A 22131-nucleotide genomic window follows, 5' to 3' on the forward strand; every position below is an offset into this window, starting at 1 on the left:
ATTTATCCGATTTGGGCCCATTTGGCCTAATCCAACCCAGGACCTCCAAAAACCTCACCCCATTTACCCATCTATGTAAAGATTATGTTTCCGCCGATCTTGTTAGCATACTGACACAAAACCATTCTTTGCAGTCTGACCAATTAAACCTCTCCCGACCTGCAAAGTTGTCAGTTTACCCCCATTTTTTCTTAAATTTACGAAGCTGCCCCTGAATACTCTTTAAAAGGAGGGGCTGAGCGCTTTTCGGAGAGAAAGAGTAAGGGAGGGAGGGAGGGAGGGAGAGAGACGAGAAGGAAGAGCTCCGGGGAAGAGAACGAAGAGAGGGAGAGAAAAGCTTTGAGAGAGAGAGAGCGAGTTAAACGAAGGAGAGCTGAGAAGAGAGTTCAGGGAGAGAACGTCGTCGCCCCCTACTCCACAGTGGCGACGAATGAAGTATAATGCGCTGCAATGAACGGTTGAGGTTACCAGACGTATTCCGGCGCATCCTTGCCCTTTCCGTGAACCACGTCCTAGAAATTCTTACCAGTACCAGTCGTTGCTAGCAGCACCAGCCGAATTCTGGCCAAAATAGCCGTTAAGATTGAAGCAATTTCATCTGGTAATTCCTTTTCCTCTTTTTGTTTTAATTCTCGACTGACACCCTCCCCTGCTCAAATGCGATACTCGATCTTAGATCATGACAGACGGCACTGAACTGTGTTGAGCTATCTCTGTAAAAAGCAGAATGGGAATGTTGTTCCGTAGTGCCATTTTCATCATCTGCATTTAGTTTAATCTTGCTGTTGCGTGGAATTGCCGTTTAATCCTGTTCTGTTCTTGGCTTTATTTCCTTTTATTTTCACTTCGAAGGTGCTCTGTCATTTAGTTTTCTTTCTTCTCATATTGTTTTCGTTTTTCTGTTACTATAATTCTGATGTGAGTTTGCATAACGCTGGATCCATGGTCTACGTTGGTGATGGGAATAACCATCGGACCAACTTCTATAATGGATTAAACGCAGCTCAGAGTTTACGTCTTTAGGTCCATATATCTTTTTCCTAATGGTTTGCTCTGTTTTCTGTATATTTTCATAATGCATTAATCAACATTAATTTCAGGTGTGTTATCTAAAGTCGACAATCAGCGCCGATGATTGTCCTGCTTCTCGTTGATTTTGCTCTTTATGTTAGTTAGAGTTGGTGTTGGCTTAATTTTTTTTCCTATCTCTCTCTTTTTTTTTTTTTAAAATGAATGCAGGGATTTATCTTTCTGGGAATGAATTTCTCCTGAGCTTAATAATCTGGGAAGTGAGTTGTGTTTGTTTTGTTCTTCTTAAAACGAACCTTAGTGTGAACCTGGAACCTTGCGTTTTCTTCCTCGAAGGATAATTTCTCTTAAACACCTTTTTCAGGGAGCTCAGATCCCATGGATGCCGATTTCTTCACCATCTCGTGTTTCGAGTTGTTTGTTACATTAGTCATGTTTTAGTTTTTGACTGTTTTCTGCATTAGTCCCTGTTCTTTAGTGATCAATATTTGGTTTCAAGTATGTCGTTACATTTACGGGAATTGGTTTTTTTTTATAACAATTGACTATACCCGTTTAGATTGGGTTGCTTGTTTGCTGATTGCTGATAGTTAAACCAACAAAAAAGGGGTGCGAGAGCCAAATACGGAGGGCAAGACGGATAACAACAAAAAGGCATAAAAAATGGGAGAAGAAGTAACAGATGTAATATGAATTTGGCAGACCCCGGGTGAGTAGCCCGGAAGAGGGGGTATATTGGCAGAACAGGGATTAAGAGGATAAAGATAGGGTAATTGAATGGAACAAAAGTGTGTAAGGGAATAAAAGGTAAAAAGAATGTAATCAAATAGGAAAAGAGAAAGAGAGAATGTGGAGACCCCCGTATGTAGCTTTACCACCACACTCACATATAGGCTCTAGCATCATCATCATGTTTCCATTTTGTAAGTGGTGTGGTTAGGCAAAGGAGGTTGGTCAAGTCTCAGAAGGTTCGGAGAGGACGACAGGAAAGAGAGAACGTGGAGAGAAATATTGGTTGTAGAGGACAATGGGAAAAGAGTAGAGAAGGGATGATAAGAGAGAGGTCCGCTAAGAGACTCTAGGGTCAAAGTTATTTGGTTCTCTGACATGGGGGAGAGTTATTCCCTCTTTTTTATAGAGAGGTCCTAAGGCTATAAGTAGAAGTATCTAAAAGGAGACCTTTCCTATTAGGAGAGGGGATCTTTATCTTTATGTCGACTATTAAGGGAGCACCATGGGATTTTTCCATGTGTCCAACAAGATCCTTTAGGGATAGAGTTTCCCTTCTCCTAAGGATTCTCGCGTGGCATATGTAGGCTATGTCCCCTTACGGGTTTCCTTGTGGACACATGTCAAGGGTAAGACTTGGATTTGATTGGTGTGCTCAGGTGTTTTGCTCGATCGCTTCTGAGGTGCCTTGTCACAGTTGGTTGTGAACAGAAGGAATGCCAATCTCCTGTAGGCGGGTGTCGCCGGCCTCGGGGTCTATCCTCCATTCGTTACAGTAGGAGTTGCCATTTCATGCTCATCGCAAGGTGCTGATAGTGCACTGGGCTCTTGCAATATCATTTTATGTTCATCGCAAGTCTCAGGTGGTGCTAATTGCTTATTGCAGGTTCGGGGAGGTGTTTTATGTTCATCGCAAGTCTCAGATGGCGTTTCATGCTCATCGCAAGTGTAGGATGGCTTTTTGTGCTCATCGCAAGTGTGTGGCCCTCATTGTGCTATTTCAGAGGTGTTCCGGTTGGGATTTCTCCGTTTTTCTTTTGACATCTCCACCGTAGTCCCGGTGATAGTGAACTACATGTACTTACACATTCTATAGCTTGATAGTGGTTCAATTCCTTCCATACTGAGGTAATGGCTGAATAATAGGCTGACAAACTACGGTTTTGATAGGTCCCGGAGATTTCGCACACAATTCTCAGTCACACGGCAAAAATTACACAACTCCAATGAAAAGAAACTGGTATTCATTCAGAGAAAAGCATTAACACTCAAAATATTCTTCACTCCCAAAAAACATGCCCTTCCCCTTCCTCCAAAGACCCTTCTTATACCCTTCTGACAGCATAACTGACTCCCCCTATAATTGCCCAATTGGCCTAATTATAAATGCCCAAAACTCTTCTTATTCATAATTGACATAGCTGTAAATGCCCCAAGACTCTTCTTATTCCCTTTTGACTTCCTCTATAAATGCCCAGCTGGCAAGCCCCATGTGTTCAATCATTTCCCCCCCTTAATCGATTGCTGCCCTTTCCTTCTCCTCGCATACGTAAGGTTAATTGGGGGCCTATCAGGTTCCCCTGTTTACAGGTTGAGGATTCAGCTTGTAATTGGTAGATCTTGGCATAGTGCCTTTTCTCAGAATAGATGGTTTTGGCCTGTTCCCATATCTCACTCGTAGTGTCTGCCCACATAAAGTTCTTCTTCACATCAAATTCCATGGCTGCAAGAAGCCAAGACATCACCATACTGTTTTCTTGGTCCCATTGATCATGTTCAATAGTCCCACTCTTGGGTTCTTGTATTCTTCCATTTATGTAACCAACTTTTCCCCTTGTTGGTACACAAAGTTTTACACCTTTAGCTAGTGATTTAAAAGGCACGCCTAGGCGCATTTTAGGGTAGGTGCCTCGCCCAGGTTCTAGGTGCAACCCTTTCAAAAGGTGCACGCTTGGTGCGCCTTGTGCCTCCGCCCAGTCATGCACCTTTTGAAAAGGGGAGATAAGAACACATCCTTTTTTCATGCTTTTGCAAATAGAAGAATAAGAAGAAACCTGATAACAAGAAAAGAATTCAAGTAAAGGGGAGGTGGCAGACACTTGGGAAGAGATTCAAGAGAAAGTGATTGCTTACTATAAAAATCTGTACTCAGGAAGGTAATGGAGTTGGATGGCATTGCGGGATTTAGAACCTAGTCAGCTGAGTGATATTTCAGCAAGGTGGTTAGAGAGGGAGATTGAAGTAGCAGAAGTTAAGGAGGCTCTGAAAAAGATTAATGGAGACAAAGCACCAAGGCTTGATGGCTTCAATTTTGACTTAATTAAAAGCTGTTGGCACTTCTTGGAGGACTTTATACAGATGTTCTAGGAATTTTGAGTTTAAAGCATTAGATAGAAGAGAAAATGCAACATTTATTTCCCTAATTCAGAAGAAGAGTGGGGCAGTGAACATAAAAGACTTCAGGCCAATAAGTTTGATAAGCAACCCATACAAATTATTGGCAAAAGTGTTGGCATATAGGCTAAAAAAGTTGATTCATGAGGTGGTGGGGAAAACTCAAACAAGTGTTTGTGGGGGGGAGACATTCTGGATGGGGTATTGGCTAGTGAATGCATGACTAGAATAAGAAGTGGGAGACCGGGTTTTGTTTGTAAGTTAGATGTAGAGAAGACTTATGATCATGTAGAGTGGGGATTCTTGGAAGAGATGCAAAGGTTGATGGGGTTTGGGGAGAAGTGGAGGAGCTGGATGTATTGGTGTTTATCATCAGCATCTTTCTTCATGCTAATTAACGGAGTCTCATCTGAATTCTTCCAAGCCTCTAGAGGGTTGAGACAAGGGGATCCAATCTCCCCCTTGTTATTTGTAGTAGTGATGGAAGTGCTGAATCTTCTTATGAAGGAAGGAGCTCAAAGGTGCTGGTTAGAAGGTTTCAAAGTGGGCTTAGATGGTCTGTGCATCTCTCACCTTCAATATGCAAATGATACACTCATTTTTATGGATCATCAGTAAATCAGGTATTAAATCTAAGAGCTATTTTGGCAAATTTTAGGATGTTGATGGGGATTAAAGTGAATTTAGAAAAAAGCCTATTGATCAAAGTTGGAGATTTGAGCAAGGAGGATTTGGAGCAGTTTGCAGTTGTGTTGGACTGTAAGGTTGGGGAGCTACCTTTTCTTTACCTTGGGCTTCCGGTTGGTCTAATCCAGCTTGCTGCTATTATAAGCATCTGCTGGAGGCCGCCTCATATAGAGAGAGTAGAAAAGAGGTTGGATAGGTGCAAGGCTAAGTACCTCTCATTGGGAGGTAGAATTACTCTGATAAGGAGTGTTCTTTCTAGCTTACCAACTAATTACCTTTCATTGCTGAGGTGGTTAGGAAAATTGAAAAGGTCCAAAAGGATTTCCTATGGGAAGGGGTGGGGGGGAACGTAAGAAGTTCCATCTGGTCAATTGGGAAAAGGTGTGTAGGTCAAAGGGGGGGGGGGGGAGGATTGGGGCTGAGAAGGATAAAAACATTTAACAAAGCTTTATTAGGGAAATGGTTGTGGTGATTTGGGCAAGAGGGAGAAGGGGAAGCTTTATGGAGGAGGGTGGTGTTAGGGAAATATGGAGTGGTGAAGCTTGGGTGAGAAACAAGAGAAGTAAGAAGCTTTTATGGGGTAAGTGTTTGGAAGGGAATTATGAGGTTTAACTAGGAATTCAGGGGACTGATTAGATTCAAAGTGGGAGATAGATCTAGAGTTAGGTTTTGGGAAAATGAATGGATTGGAGTGGGTAAACTATGTGATGTTTGTCCAAGGCATGCTATATAAGTTGACTGACACCAAGTCACAATTGATCAATGCTACGAGTGGAGAGGCCCTTTACTTGATCAAGAAGTGGAAGAGTGTAATCTTCTGTTGGAAAAATTAGAAAAGTTCCAGTATTTCTATATCTGCAGGTGATGGTCTTTGGTGGAAACAGTGCAAAGATGGAAGGTTCTCAGTGAAGTCATTTTACAAGGCGTTAGTTAGAGAGAGAGAGTATGGGTTTAGGCCAGATAGAAGGTGTGTGGGGTAACCCGGTGCCCCCAAGGGTGGAAGGTTTTGCTTGACCGGTAGCTCATGAGTCATGACAGCGTTGTTACCACTGATCACTTGAAGATTAGAGGTTTCAACTTGGCGAGCTATTGTTACTTGTGCAATATGGAAGAGGAGACAATTCTTCATTTGTTTTTTTTCCTGCAATGTGGCAAACTTTATATTGGAAGTTCTATTCTTTCCTTTTTGGAGTGACTGTTTTTCAACCTTCATCTTTGGCAGAAATCTTCTCCAGATGGCCAAAATTCAGAGGAAGCAAGAAAGCTAGAATCTTGTGGAGCTGTATCCCATTTACAGTTTGCCAGTCACTATGGAATGAGAGGAACAAAAGATTATTCAAGGATAAATTGAAGAGCATTGATCTTTTTGTAGCAGTAGTGGATAAACTTGTAACAGATTGGGTTCTATCCCTTCCAGAGTTTGACCAAGTCAACAGATTTGATTTGTTAGAGAATTTCTAGAGTGTTCTTGATCTGCAACCTTCTAATGTGGATTTATTTTCAGTTTGAGTTCTTTTTCTGGTTTGGTATCTCAGTTTGACAACCATCTACTCTATAATGTATCTTCTTTTTAGTTTAATGAAAATTTTCTTCTTTATCCTTCAAAAAAAAAAAAATCTGCCTTGCCATCTGTAGGTCCTACTGACCCCTCTACTCCAATTGTGCAGCCACCTTCAGACCTTGACCTCTCCATTGCCTTTCACAACCTTTCACAAAGGTAAGCGTTCTTGTATTTTGCACCCTATTAGTCACTTTGTTTCTTATCAATCATTATCACCTTCTGCCCTTGCTTTTGTTACTTCCCTTTCTGCAGTCTCTATTCCTAAATCCCTTATAGGAGGCCTTGTTTGACCCTAGGTGGAGGACAACTATGGAAGCAGAAATGTTTTTTTTTTTTTTTTATGAACATTTCTGCTTATGGTAAGCAACCTATGGGATGTAGATGGGTGTATGCTATCAAATTTAATCATGATGGTACAATGGATAGGCTTAAAGCTCGTTTAGTTGCTAAAGGGTTTGCTCAAACTTATGGTGTAGATTTTGATGAAACGTTTTCTCCAGTTGCGAAGATCATCTCTGTCCGTTTGGTTATTTCTTTGGCTGCACTAAATCATTGGACCTTGTATCAGTTAAATATTAAGAATGCTTTCTTGCATGGTTACTTTATGGAAGAAGTGTACATGGAACAACCACTTGGGTTTGTTGCACAGGGGGGGTATAGGGGCATGGTTTGCAGGTTAAAGAAGGTTTGAAACAGTCTCCATGTGCTTGGTTTGGAAAGTTTAGTGAAGTAGTTTTTTGGCTTACATAGATGTCAATCCGACTATTCTTTGTTTAGTAGGACTTTTGATGGTGGTACCATTATCCTTGTTGTCTATGTAGATGATATTGTTTTCACAAGGAGTGACTCACAAGGCATTAGTGAATTGAAGCATTTTTTGCAAGAGAGATTTCATACTAAAGATCTTGGCAAGCTGAGATATTTTCTTGGCATAGAGTTGTGAGATCAGCCACAAAGATCTTAGGTTGCCCCTATATGTTGGATCTACTTGAGGAGACAAGTATGATGGGATGTAAACCAGTTGCCACACCCATGGATCCCAATACTAAACTTATTTCAGGTCAGGGGGAGTTAGTAGATGATCCTAGGCAGTACAAGAGACTTGTAGGGAAGCTAAATTACATTTTTTATATAAGAAAGAAGCTAAATTAATTACTATCACCCATCTAGATATTTGTTTTGCAGTGGGGGTTGTAAGTCAGTTTATGAGCTTGGTAATTTCTTTCCATTCTCCTCTCTTCTTTCTCTCATCTTCTCTCTTCTCTTCTCTTTTCTCTTTCTTTCCTTTTCTATTTCAGTCTGGATTGTTCTATGCTTCTATAATACCATATTTTCACAGTATGGACATTTTCTCTTCTTTTAAAAGGCATGCTTCAGTGTTAAGCAATGGACCTAATTTTCTTATTATCTGTTTAATAGAATGTTAAAAGTCCATCCTTTTAATTATGACTGTTAATCTCCTGATTATAATTATTTTTTTTTGATAAGAAGGTAATATTCATCCAAACAATAAAATCAAGAAGACCATCATTCCCAAGCAAAAATAGCTAAAACGATGCACAAATATGCAATCCCAACCTCAAAAACATTAATATTAAAGCCCTACTTCTCCCAAGTAAAGACTGTGCTGTTATATGTGCCGCTGTGCTGTCTCATCTTAGCTGTTGAGTCGCTGCACCTTGTTTACCTATTTGAGCATCAGATCATCCTTAAATCATCTGCCTCCATTTCTAATAGAAATGCTGCCTCAGTGACTAGTATAGCAGTAACATTGAGTTCTATGTGGAGATTCCATGAAGTATTACTGTTGCATCAATAGCATTTTCTTAATAGGTTCAGCCTCTTAATGTGTTTAGTGGTGCTGTTATATCCAAGCCAGTTTCATTAGGTAATGAATGATGCATTGTTTATATATAGTCTTCATTAGATAATGATGAAACAGGATTCTTGTAGCCGACCCATATAGTTGGAATAAGGTCTGGATGATGATGATGATGATGTTTAGTTTTCTTTGACCATTATGGTTGAGTTTGAGAAATATGTCATTTCTGCAGGTATTTTGGTGTACTTTTTTGTTTCTCATTATTATGTTCCTTTCAACATCTCTGACTAAAAGTCTCTGGTTTGTCTTTCTTGTTTAATTTTGCACTCTCTTCTAGTTTTGGAGATGTAATTAGGAAAAAAAAACTTCTCATGCAAAACAATCCACTCCTTTATTTCCACTTACCATTGTTCTGTTGTACACCTTTTTTGATCAATAACAGAAACTTTATATTTAAATGGTGGAAAGGAGAAATAAATACTGAAGCCAAGGGGAGAGGTAGACTCTCTTAACCCCCCCCCCCCAAAAAAAAAAAAATAAAATAAATAAAATAAAAGCAAAAATTACAAGCAAGCCCAAAAAGACTGAGCCCTTCCCAACCCCTGTTTAACCAATGCATCAGCAAAGGAGTTAGCACTCCTTTTAACCCACTGCAGTCTTACTTCCATTCCTGGGTTAGCCACTTAAATTTCTCTCTTCCATTCACAAATCCCCACTGCCCATTTTCATCTTTTTTCTAACCATTCAATTGCTAGATTCACCTTCAATAACCAGTTTATGAATATGTAACTCTTTTGCTCTTTACACTTTCCAAGACAGCCAGGATTTCAGCTCTGGGAGAATCCCCTACACCAATTGGCTCTGAGAATTTAAGTAAGGATGTTGAAATTCAGTACACATGGGTTAAGAGAAGTGCAAACTCACTGGCAGATGGTTTAGCTAGGCGAGGGGTTAATAGAACCTCTTTGTTTTGGGCTTTATTGTAATTGTATTTGCTGCTCATAGACTGTTATAGGGAGCTAAGATTGTCTAGCTCCCTTGCTTTGTAATTCTTCTTAATTTTAATGAATACATTTCACAGTTATTGATAAAATAAAGGCTCCGAGAATAAAACAATAACTTTTCCTTCCTCATTCCTGAATACTCCTCCAATGCCCGAAGGACTGTGGTTGCCTTCACTGCTCCCATCAAAGTTTAGCTTTGTAAACCCACCATCTGGGGGAGACCAAATGGGATTGATTACAACTTTACATGGTGCTGATATAGCCACTTCCTCCCAGTTATTAAGCAAACCCATGTTTTGTTCTGTTTTACATGATATAGTGGGTATGGACTGAGACCAAATTCAATGAGGTTTAAGCTCAATACGTTAGAGGCTAACTTGATAAATGCATACTTCATGATCAAAGTGCATGTCTCTCTACTTTCATAAGCTTATGAAAGTAGAGAGACATGCACTTTGATCACTTCCTCCCAATTATTAAGCAAAGCCCATGTTTTGTTCTGTTTTACATGATATGGTGGGTATGGACTGAGACCAAATTCAATGAGGTTTAAGCTCAATACGTTAGATGCTAACTTGATAAATGCATACTTCACGATCAAAGTGCATGTCTCTATTTTCATAAGCTTGATCAGATTATATATGTTTAAGTATGCCTACGTTTCTCCTTGATATTCTCCTTTCTTTTTCTTTTTGGCTAGAAGAGAGTACCTACTGCTAGCTGTTTTAGTAATTTAGTTCTTCCAATGAACTTAGCTCGACATGTTTGATTGGGTCCAATGTTGTAGATCTTAATCAGGAACAAGGTTAGATTTGATGCTTCATTTTTTGTTGTCTCAAAGCTAACTGGTTGCACCATGTTTACATATTGGCTAGTTGCTTAAATTTAGACCCATATTAACATAAAGGTGATAGGCCCCCAATTATCCTCACATATGCTAGGAGAGGAAAAGGGCAGCGTAAGCCATGTCAGCAGTCGGTTAAGGAGGGAAATGTTTAGATACTGGTATGCTTATCGTAGCTATGCCAGTTGGGCATTTCTAGAGGGAGTTAGTTATGTCGCGAGACAAAGGGGGGAACGCGCGCAACGCCGAAAAATAGAGAAGTTGCTCGACTTGCGGTGGGTTTCCCGACGAAGGCTGAAGGAGCTTAGCCCCCTGCGACGCTCCTCAGAGAAGCCGAAGCCAAGTTATGTTAAAGGAAGATGATGACTAGCTTGGGTAGTGTTCGGTTGATGGTACTAGCTTGGGTAGTGTAAACGACGAAGGCAGTTGCGCTGGAGGTGACGTGGATGAGTGGAATATTGTAAGATTATTTTAGGGTGACAAAGGCAAGCGGTACAACCCGTTCCCAAGACCTCAGAGTGTGCAAGGAGGATCAGAAGGGGCAGACCGGGAGAACCGGAAGCAGAGCAGGAACACACCATCTAGGGGTGAACCAGGGGTAGAATGGAAAGATCACCAGGGTGACCAAAGGACAGAAGTACTTCCCGACCAACTCAGGGAGATAAATGTTTACCAACCTCTGGAACAAGAGAGGGAGGCAGGGAGCAATCCTTTTCTAGCTTGTCCATCAGTCCCAGGTAACCAAGTGATTTCGGTTTGTGCTACTAATGTGTCTCCAGTGTCTTTGGTTCCAGATTTCGTTCCTGCTCCATGTCCTGTAGCCCATGATTATGTAGCCGAGCTAGCAGATGGGCTCTCTGAGGAGGGAGAGATCGGAAGGAAGGAAGGTGGGAAGGTGCCGGAAGGAAGGTTTAGGAGTGAAAAAGTCTGGGAAATTATTGAAAGAGTGCTTAAGGAAGTGGAAGGAGAGCTGATCTGGAGAGGGGAAAGGGAGGTAGGAAGAGGGGAGGGGTTAGTGGAGAGGAGGGAAAGGAATGAGGGTAGAGATGGAGAGGACTACGAGGAGAGAGCAGGGTTGGAGGAAGGTAATAGGAAAGGGAGGGTGGATGGAGAAGAAAGAGTAGAGGTGGGACCAGAGGAGAGGAAGAAGGGGCAGGTGGATAGAGATGGAGGGGATCCTGTAGGAAGGGTAGGGCTGGTGGACTCGGTGAGAGAAGACATGTTAGCAGAATTTGTAGGGAAGCTAGGTTGCAGATTGAAAGATCTAAATGTGCTGAAAGAAAACTTACAGAAGAAGAAGGAGAAGATCAGAATAAAGAAGAGGAGATTGAGTGAAGTAGAGAGATTGAAGAGAGATGTAGAAGGTGATAAGAGGCTCGGGGTAAAGGGAGACAGGAGGAAAGGGGAAAGTAGTGGTAAGTGGCAAGGGGTTCACCAAGAAGCGGAATGAAGATTCTTAGTTGGAATGTGAGGGGAATTGGGAGTGCAAGGAAGAGGGCGACAATAAAAGAGGTAATCAGACGGTGTGACCCACACATTGTGCTGCTACAAGAGTCTAAGAGAATGCAGTTTAATGATAAATGGGCAAGGAGTGTATGGAAAGCCAGGGGAATTAGCTGGGTGGTTGCTCCCTCGTGGCGTGCTTCCGGGGGGATTGTAACAATGTGGAAGAAGGATGTGGTGGAAGGTAGGGGTGTTTACGGGTCGGGTTGAGTCGGTTTATTGGGGTTTTCCCAACCGACCCGACCTGGTCGGGTTACCTAAGGTGGAAACCGAAACTGATCCACTGATAGGCCAAACCGACCTGGTCGGTTTGAGTCGGGTTGGGTCGGTTTGGGTCGGTTTCGGTTTTGCTCCTGTACAAAAGGGCACTTAATTGAATTCTAACTGTAATTGCCTAATGGTTGCCTATTTGGTGTAAAAGATTATAGAAAGTTAGAAACTAGGATAGATTGTCTATTCTAATTGTAATTGCCTAATGGGCCTTCTAGTTCTAGTAGAAGACTAGTTATAGTTAAGTAGGAAACTACTCAAACTAGGAACTACCGAACTAGTAGAAGACTAGTTCGGTTCGGGTCGGGTTGGTTTCGGTTTTCACACAAGAAAACCGAAATCGACCCGATATATCGGTTTATATATTTTCCCAACCCGAAATCCACCGGTATTGATGAAAACCCGTCCGACTCGGGTTGAGTTGGTCTGGGTTGGTCGGTTTGGTCGGGTTGGGCATTCTTATTAACAACCCTAGTGGAAGGTCTGGAGGAGTTGATCGGAAAGTACTCGGTGTCTCTGAAGTTTAAGCAGCAAGAGGATGACTATACATGGGTGCTCACAAATGTTTACGGACCGAATGACTATAGAGAGAGAGAGGAGTTGTGGGAGGAACTGGCAGATGTTAGAGGGTTGTGGGATGGGCCGTGGTGCATGGGTGGGGATTTCAATGTGATCAGATTCTCGGAGGAGTCCAATAAGGTTAACCAGAGGGTGACAAAAAGCATGAGGAAGTTTAATAGTTTTGTGGATGCCTTTGAGCTTAAAGAGATTCCCTTAGCCCATTAGACGTTTACATGGTCAAACCTTCAATCTAGACCCATATGCTCTAAATTGGATAGATTCCTGTTCTCTTTGGATTGGGAAGAACATTGGGGAACCTTGGCTTCTAGAGCTCTCCTAAGGGTGACCTCAGATCACTGGCCCATAGTATTATGTAAGGAGGAAAGAAGGTGTGGAGGTCCTACCCCCTTTAGATTTGAAATTATGTGGTTACGTCATCCAGGGTTTACTAACAAAGTGAGGGAATGGTGGCATGAATGTAACCCACTGGTGGATTGGGAGGGGATGCGATTTCATAAGAAACTACAATTCTTGAAAGCAAGAATCAAGGAGTGGAACTTGATGGAGTTTGGGAGGATAGGAGAAAGAAAGGGAGATTTGATGGATAATATTGAAAGCCTTGACTCTAAAGAAGAAAGGGGAGAATTTGGAGAAGAAGACAATGATCTCAGGAGAGATTTGAGAAGACAGTTAGAGGATTGTCTGCACAAGGAGGAAATTAGTTGGAGGCAAAAATCTCGATGTAAGTGGTTGCAAGAGGGAGACAGAAACACTAGGTATTTCCATTCTCTAGCAGATGGTAGGAGAAGGAAGAACTTTATCTCCAAATTGGTAGTAGATGGAGTCGAGTTAGTACAACAAGAGGAGATTGTTAGGGCCTGTGTGGAGCACTTCAAATCTATTCTAAGAAGGCCTGTAAGCAGAAGGGTGTGGGTAGAAGGTCTGGATTGGCCAGATGTAGGGGTGGAGAACAGGAGAAGGCTGGAAAGAAGCTTTACTCTAGAAGAGATCAAGGAGGCTGTGCTTTCTATGGATAGAACAAAAGCTCCAGGGCCGGATGGGTTCACAATGGCTTTTTATCAGGATTGTTGGGATATCGTGAAAGATGATCTCTTGCGGGTGTTTGAGGAGTTTTCAGGAGAGGAATTATCAATCCGGGTGTGAACTCTACATTTATAGCTTTAATTCCAAAAAAGAAAGATGCATCCCACCCGAAGGATTTTAGGCCAATTAGCCTGGTTAATAGCTTGTATAAGATCATTGCATAAGTGTTGTCTATGAGGTTGAAGAAGGTATTGCCCGATATCATTGCACACTATCAAGGAGCATTTGTGAGTGGGAGACAAATTATTGATCAGATTTTAATTGCTAATGAGAGTGTGGAGAACTTTAAGAGGGATAAGAAGAAGCGAGTGGTTTGTAAGTTGGACTTGGAAAAGGCTTATGACTTGGTGGACTGGGATTTCTTGAGGAGAGTTTTGACTAAATTTGGGTTTAGGGCTAGATGGTGCAAGTGGATCATGAGTTGTGTTAGGAGTTGTCATTATTCAATACTAGTGAATGGAACAGTGGTAGATTTCTTTCCAGCCAGGAGGGGTATAAGACAAAGAGACCCCCTATCTCCTTTCTTGTTCATTCTAATTGCAGAGGTTCTGGGGAAACTGATCCACAGAGCAGATGATAGGGGGCTCATTAGAGGCTGGAGAGTTGGGAGGGTGGAAACCCCCCTCGCTCACCTACAGTTTGCTAATGACACGATTCTATTTTGTGAAGGCGGTAATGTGAGCTTGATCAGGAACTTGAAGTTGGTGATACAACTGTTTGAGCAAATGTCTAACTTGAAGGTTAACCTCGGGAAAAGTTGTATAGTGGGGGTGAACCTGGAGGAGGGAGAGCTAAGGGAGAGTGCTGAACTGTTGGGGTGTGAAGTTTCGGGGTGGCCGTTGAACTACTTAGGGTTGCCATTAGGTGATAATCCCATGCGAGAGAGCTTTTGGAACCCGGTGGTGGAAAGGTTTGAAAAAAGACTAGTATCCTGGAAAAAGAACTACCTCTCTCTCGGTGGAAGAATTACACTAATTAAGGCCATGCTTGCTAACTTACCCATCTTTTTCCTATCGGTGTTTAAAATCCCAGTGAAGGTCGCTAACAGATTAGAGAAGTTTATGAGAGATTTCCTGTGGGAGCCAGGAGAGGAGAAGAGGGATCACAGAGTTAGCTGGGAGATAGTGTGTAGGAGCAAGTCTTGTGGTGGTGTGGGGCTTGGGAGTATCAGGATAAGGAATAGGACTTTGTTGGGGAAGTGGTTGTGGAGGTTCCCTATGGAGAAGGAGAAGCTATGGGCTAAAATAGTGGCAAATATACATGGGCTGGAGGACAATGGATGGGACGCTGGAATCAGAGCTAGGACCACAAGCAACTCTCCTTGGAAAGTCATTCATGACCTGCTACCAGTTTTCTTCCCTAATATCAGGTATGACTTGAATTCCAGTAATTCCATAAAATTTTGGGAACAAACCTGGGTGGGGAGCGCCCCTTTAAAGGATCAATTTCCTTCTTTGTATGCTCTATCTGATTTGAAAAATGAGCCGATCTCGTCTTTCATCACCCCGTTCTCTTCCACTTCTGGGATTGGGTGGAACTTGGGTTTAAGAAGGGATTTGAGGGACTCAGGCCTTGACAATATTTCGAGCCTTATTGCACTTCTTGATAATGTTGTCTTAGACCCCACTAGGGAGGACTCTAGAATTTGGACACCTACCCCCAATGGCATCTTCTCTTGTGCCTCGTTCTTCAAAGTCTTAAGTCAGTCCACCAGTCCTACCTTCCCCCTTTTCCCTGTTGGTGAGGTTTGGTGCAGAGCAATACCTCCTAGGGTTGGTAGTTTTTGTTGGGAAGCCTGTCTGGGAAGAATTAACACTGGTGATCTATTCCAAAAGAAGAGACCCAATACTTGTTTGTCACCTCAGTGGTGTGTTCTATGTAAAGCGGATGGGGTGACTGGTTTTCACCTACTGGTGTCTTGCCACTTTGCGAGGTCAATTTGGGATTGGGCTTTCTCCTTATTTGGACGCAGTTGGAATCCCCCATCAGACTTGCAGGGCCTTTTCTCCCCCATCTTTTTTAGGTGGCGGATAAAAAGGGGAAGGATAATGTGGAGAGGACTAAGGGCTGCAGTATGTTGGACATTGTGGGAGGAAAGAAACTCCAGGATATTCTCAGAAATCCAAAGAGGAGTAGCAGATCTGAAGGCTATCATACATATTAGGGCGGTACAGTGGCTGAAATATTTGAAACTATTAACAGATTACACTGTGGATGACATGTTGAGGAAGTGGGGTGAAATTGCAAATTGCACACAGACCAAGTCAGTAATGAAAGTGGTTTGGACTCTCCCACCTAGAGGATTCTTGAAATTAAACGTTGATGGATGCAGTAGGGGAAATCCGGGGCAATCGGGGATTGGAGGTGTTTTTAGGGACGAAAATGGGGTCATCTCTGCCATGTTCTCAGGCCCAATTAGAGTGGGTGACTCCCTTAGAGCTGAGATCCTTGCAGTTATGGAAGGAGTCCGAAAAGCTAAGGAGTTGAACATCAAGAAACAATTGAAGGGGATTTAGAGGTGGTGATAGGATGGCTGTCTAAAGATCAAAATGGGTTATTGTCTAAAGATCAAAATGGGTTATGGAAGTATAACAATGAGAGGAGGAAATTCATGTGGCTGGTGCGGGAGATGGAAGTTAAGACATGTTGGGTTAAAAGATCGGCTAATTCTCTAGCTGACGGGTTAGCTAAACAAGGGGCAGAAAGGGATTCACTGTTTTGGGCCAATATGTAACTTTAGTGTATTCTCTTCTCTTTTTCTTCTTTTTTCTTTCTTTTATGAGGCTCTTAGTGACTCTTGGAAGATAAGTGTGTTTATCTTCCTCCTGTAAATTTTCTATTGATGATTAATGAAAGTGTTATTGATCAAAAAAAAAAAAAGAAGTTATGATATCAGGAGGGAATATTTCTAGAGGGAGTTAGTTAGGATGTTAGGAGGGAATATTTCTAGAGGGAGTTAGTTAGGATGTCAGGAGGGAATATTTCTAGAGGGAGTTATGGTGTCAGGAGGGAATATTTCTAGAGGGAGTTAGTTAGGATGTCAGGAGGGAATATTTCTAGAGGGAGTTATGGTGTCAGGAGGGAATATTTCTAGAGGGAGTTAGTTAGGATGTCAGGAGGGAATATTATATGGGAGTTTCTGGATAGGGAGGGGGGCAGAGAAAAACATTTTGAGTGTTTGGGAGAGCTGGTGGTCTCTCGAAGAACCGACCAATTGTTATTACTCTCCATTGAATGAATACAAGTTTCTTTTCATTTGAGTTGTGTATTCTTGCTGTGTGCCTGTGAATTGTGTGTGAGATTTCCGGGACATATCAGTGGTATCAGAGCCCGACTTTCCTCAGCCATGGTAACAGTTGAGGAGGTGGCATCACAGGTGGAGGGATTCGAAGAACACTTGTCTTCTCTGCATTCTGATTTTCGTTTGGAGATGGATGGCTTACGTAATGACTTTCAGCGTCTCGATCCAGATAAGGTAGCAACTGGTCTTTCGAAGATCTTGACTCTGGAAAGCTCTGTACAATCTCTGGAAGAAGGCATTCAGGGTCTGGTGAAACGTTTTGATCTGTTGCTTCATCAACATGATCTTCCTCAGGTATCTTCTTCTCCTTTATCTACTACTGACGTTTCTCCTCCATTTCTCGCATCGAGTCGTGCTACTGACAAAGGGAGGAGTACGGCAATTCCGACGTCTTCTTCGATGCCGGTGTCGGAACATGCTTCTGATTCACTTCCTCGGAAGTTGGAGTTGCCTATTTTTTATGGGGAGAATCCAGACGGCTGGCTTTTTCGTGTTGAGCGCTATTTTGAGATTAATGGATTGCTTCCGGCGGAGCATCTGCGAGCTGCCGTTGTCTGCTTAGAGGGCGATGCGTTGGCTTGGTATTACTGGGAAGAAGGTCAGCGACCTTTTCGTGGCTGGGAAGAATTCAAAGAGCTCCTCCTTGAACGTTTTCGATCGACTCAAGAAGGTAATTTACAGGAGCAGCTCTTCTCGTTACATCAATCTTCTACTGTTAAAGAATATTGCCGCCAATTCGAGGTTCTCTCGGCTCCCTTACGTGGCCTGCCAGAATCAGTCCTTGAAGCGGTGTTTGTTAATGGGTTGCGTCCAGATATTCAGGCCGAGCTCCGACAGATGGAACCCGTTGGGTTGATCAGGAAAATGGTCGCGGCCCAGAAGATTGAGGATAAGAGCCAAGCCCTTTGGGCTTATCAATCGGGGTTATTTCCTCGTTGGTCCACAACATCCCTCTCTGGAGCCCATATTAATTCACGTGTCGCAGGTGACTACTTCTGCGGTCACTCGACCTACACGTGCCGCGATTCCTTCTTCTTCATCGGTCCCTATTAATTAAGTCTTCACCACCCGCTTTCAAAAGATGACCGATATAGAGATGCAGCAGAAGCGTGCGAAGGGTCTATGTTTCCGTTGCGACGAGAAATACAGTCCTGGTCATCGTTGTGCTCAGAAATCACTTCAGGTTTTATGGGTTCAGGATGATGTGGAGGAATTTGCTTCTGATGTATCTAATTTGGACAACACTTCGGCTGACACTGAAATTGCTCCGGCTCCAGATTCGGCCGTGCTTTGTGTTTCATCTCTTGTGGGCTTGTGTGCTGCTAATTCCCTTAAGATGCGTGGATGCATTTTGTCGCGTGATGTAGTCGTATTGATAGACTCGGGTGCCTCCCACATTTTTATCTCTGAAGCTTTAATTGAGGAGTTGAAATTGCCTCGTACTCCTACACACGAGTTTGGAGTTCAGATGGGTAATGGCGATGAGGTGAGAACTTCTGGAGTCTGCCGTCAAGTTTGCCTCAACTTACCTGAATTGGATGTCATTGCAGATTTCTTCCCTTTGAAATTGAGTTCTACGGATGTCATTCTTGGTTTTCAATGGTTAGCATCTCTCGGTGATTCAGTGATGAATTGGGGTAACATGTCTATGAAGCTTAATTTGGGGGGTATCCGTGTGAAACTACAGGGCGACCCTTCTCTTTGTTCTTCTCAGGTGTCTTTGCACGCTATGATGTGTAACTTGCAACATGAGGGACAAGGGGTTTTGTTGGAACTGAGACATTTGCAGGTGGTGGATTCTTCTTTGGACTCTGCTTTGTCTACACCCCTGTCCCTACCAATTTCTTCTTTACTGGATGAGTTCAAAGACGTTTTTGATATGCCTACGGGTTTACCCCCTACTCGGGCTAGGGAGCATGCTATTGTCTTGCGTGAAGGCACTTCCCCTATCTCTGTTCGTCCTTACAGATACCCTCAGTTCCAGAAAAATGAAATTGAATGCCTTGTCTCTGAGATGCTGGCTGCGGGTATTATTCAGCCAAGTACAAGCCCCTACTCGAGCCCGGTCCTTTTAGTCAAGAAAAAGGATGGAAGCTGGCGTTTCTGTGTTGATTACCGAGCCCTTAACCGTGCCACGGTTCCGGATAAGTTTCCCATTCCGTTATCGAAGAACTTCTCGATGAGCTTCATGGTGCTTCTATTTTCAGCAAAATTGATCTTAAATCGGGCTACCATTAGATTCGTGTCCGCAGTGAGGATATATCCCCAAGACCGCATTTCGCACACACGAGGGCCATTATGAGTTCCTTGTCATACCCTTCGGTCTTACTAATGCGCCATCGACTTTTCAGTCGTTAATGAATATTGTTTTCCATAATTTCCTTCGTCGCTTTGTTCTGATGTTTTTCGATGATATTCTGGTTTATAGTGCTTCCGAAGCTGCCCATTTGGATCACCTTCAACAGGTATTTTCTGTGTTGCGTGCCCATTGTCTTTTTGCTAACTCAAAGAAATGTATCTTTGCTCAGCCTAGCATTGAATACCTGGGTCATATTATCAGTGTGACTGGTGTTTCTGCCGATCCTTCTAAAGTCCAGGCTATGGTTGATTGGCCCCAACCATCTTCACTTAAAGCTCTTCGCGGTTTTCTGGGACTTACGGGTTTGGAAGTGCTTATTCATTGGCAGGACCTCCCTGATTTTGAAGACTCTTGGGAATCCTTTGACTTGCTTCGAGACCAATTTCCTCATTTTAACCTTGAGGACAAGGTTAGACTTTGGGCGGCGGGTAATGATAGGCCCCCAATTATCCTCACATATGCTAGGAGAGGAAAAGGGCAGCATAACCCAGGTCAGCAGTCGGTTAAGTAGGGAAATGTTTAGATATTGGTATGCTTATCGTAGCTATGCCAGCTGGGCATTTCTAGAGGGAGTTAGTTATGATATCAGGAGGGAATATTTCTAGAGGGAGTTAGTTGGGATGTCAGGAGGGAATATTTCTAGAGGGAGTTAGTTGGGATGTCAGGAGGGAATATTTCTAGAGGGAGTTAGTTATGGTGTCAGGAGGGAATATTTCTAGAGGGAGTTAGTTAGGATGTCAGGAGGGAATATTTCTAGAGGGAGTTAGTTATGGTGTCAGGAGGGAATATTATATGGGAGTTTCTGGATAGGGAGGGGGGGCAGAGAAAAACATTTTGAGTGTTTGGGAGAGCCGGTGGTCTCTCGAAGAACCGACCAACTGTTATTACTCTCCATTGAATGAATACAAGTTTCTTTTCATTTGAGCTGTGTATTCTTGCTGTGTGCCTGTGAATTGTGTGTGAGATTTCCGGGACATATCAAAAGGCTGTCTCGCTTTACTCGTTTTGCATATTTCATTTAACTCATCCGATGGTTCTCGTTTTCTTTTTTCCTGATTTAAATACTGCTACTATGTCAACAGACTTTTTGTACTACTTTAACAATGCATAGCCATTTTCTGTTTTGTTAACTTGTAGATTCTGTTTGGTGCAGTGAAGGCAATACCCATGGTTGGGTTGTGACATGTCACAAGCTTAAGGTTTATCCCAATTCTGTTGGTACACCGGGGGGCAGATAAACATCTTGTATTTTTCCATTCTTTTCCAAAGGTTGTAGGTAAAGACATGGAACAACATGTGGATCCTTCTTCAGTTCACTTTGGAAATGACACAAACAACTCTCCTCTTGTTGGTCGTGTGAAGAAGCTGCTCAACCACCGAATGCTAGTTGGCATTAATGATGGCAGGTTCTTTTTGGGTGCCTTCCACTGTATTGACAAGCAGGGCAACATAATTCTCCAAGATGCAGTGGAATACCGCAGCACCCGGCGCACCTCACCTTCCCCAATGGAACAGCGGTGCCTTGGCCTTATTCTAATTCCTTCTTCATGCCGGTCCTCCTGTCATGTTGATTGCTCCATTGAAGAACAAATATCACTGTTATCACTTCAGAAGTAGGTGAAAGTACTTTGCTATGGACTATGGTTGGGAGAGGAAAAAGCAACTCAGCAAGTGTTTGGCTGAGTTAAAACACATGAAAACTATTTTTGTTCTTTGGAAAACCTTAATGCTTCATCCTTCTGTTATAAGTTCGGCAATGTTTCTTTACCATGCTGGAGCAACCTTGTTCTAATACGAAATTGAACCACCATCCGTGGCATGGTGAGCAATACAAAAAAAAAAAAAAAACCCAGAATATTTTCAGACTAAGCAATCACGTAGCTAAACCTTGGTACAGTTGCAAATTCTTCAACAGAATCATCTCTAATTTATCCTGACTGGATATTAGCATTACACAAATCGGTCATTATCATCATCATCCGCGTGGGGCTCTTATCAGATGTTACATTCTGAGTAGTTGATTGAGTTTGGTGTGTAGCCATGGTACACCATGAGCGTGGATGTTGGTGTGATGATGATCAAGAATGGGATGTCCCTGATCAAGTAGCCATGGTACAGCAGATATCTCCGTTAGTTGTTTCAATGAAATCCCATCCATTTGGTCGCCTATGACTCTCTTCACATCAGTGAAAAAGTTGAGATCCAGCTTCCCTAACTTCCCGCCCCAGTTGTCTTCATTGAGACTCTTATATTGGCTTATAATGCATGTGGTTTCATATTGATCCTTTGGTGATATCCGGGGCTCCTCTGAGTCCGGCTCTCCGCCTTTGCAAGAAATCATTAGATATTAAGATCAATGGGGTAAGGTGCCTTCAGCCCCTTGGAACACGTAGGTCTCGAAAAATTATCTAAAATTGATATAATCACCCCAATCAGATAACTGGGCACAAAGTTATAGCCTTTGAAAGTTTCATACGTCTTATTGGCAAACCAATTACCCAGTGACCAGGTCAAATGGATCAACCACGTAGATTTGATTTTTGGATCAAGTCAAATGGTTTTTGAAGAATTTCTAAAACTATATCCGGAATTGTGATTAGATAATGGTTCCAACGATTCGGCTGTCTGGATCAATGACATGTGTGTCAGAAGTTGAGCGTAAACTCGACTCTGTGGCCATTTCAAAGACAGCCTTAAGGGAGACCATATAGTATGTGTAGTAAAAAAATTGGAAGCACTAAACCAATGAGAAAAAAAGTGAAAATGGAGGCATCGATAAAATTAAATGATTGCCCGCAATGAGAACTGAAGAAATTTCATTTGCTACCCACTTGCTCCTTAGGTTGATGGTGAATTGTAAATTTTGAAAGTTTAAAAACTGTAGAGATAATGGGCCAAATGGGCCTTAGTTTCTTTGTTTTGTTTTTAGTTATATTTATGACTTGTGTTATTAGGTATTGGGC

At 42.5% G+C, this 22131-nt stretch overlaps 1 protein-coding gene across 2 annotated transcripts; it reads left to right on the top strand.

Annotated features, from left to right (window-relative positions):
• Window positions 1-267: 267 nt before the first annotated feature.
• LOC104585872 (Small nuclear ribonucleoprotein family protein) lies at window positions 268-20936 on the top strand. Of its 2 annotated transcripts, XM_010242890.3 has the most exons (3): window positions 268-601; window positions 6507-6556; window positions 20322-20936. In XM_010242890.3, the coding sequence occupies exon 3, from the start codon at window positions 20453-20455 to the stop codon at window positions 20783-20785; it is 333 nt and encodes a 110-aa protein (XP_010241192.1). In that variant the 5' UTR covers window positions 268-601; window positions 6507-6556; window positions 20322-20452; the 3' UTR covers window positions 20786-20936. The 2 variants fall into 2 exon arrangements, with proteins under 2 accessions (XP_010241192.1, XP_010241191.1); XM_010242889.3 differs by lacking the exon at window positions 6507-6556.
• Window positions 20937-22131: the final 1195 nt, after the last annotated feature.

This window comes from Nelumbo nucifera, chromosome 3 (genome assembly GCF_055504915.1).
Source record: "Nelumbo nucifera cultivar China Antique chromosome 3, China Antique-T2T, whole genome shotgun sequence".
NCBI lineage: Eukaryota > Viridiplantae > Streptophyta > Magnoliopsida > Proteales > Nelumbonaceae > Nelumbo > Nelumbo nucifera.

Bases quoted from the DNA above. Each gene is read 5' to 3' on its own strand.
- LOC104585872 (XM_010242890.3), top strand. From the start codon at position 20,453: ATGGAACAACATGTGGATCCTTCTTCAGTTCACTTTGGAAATGACACA.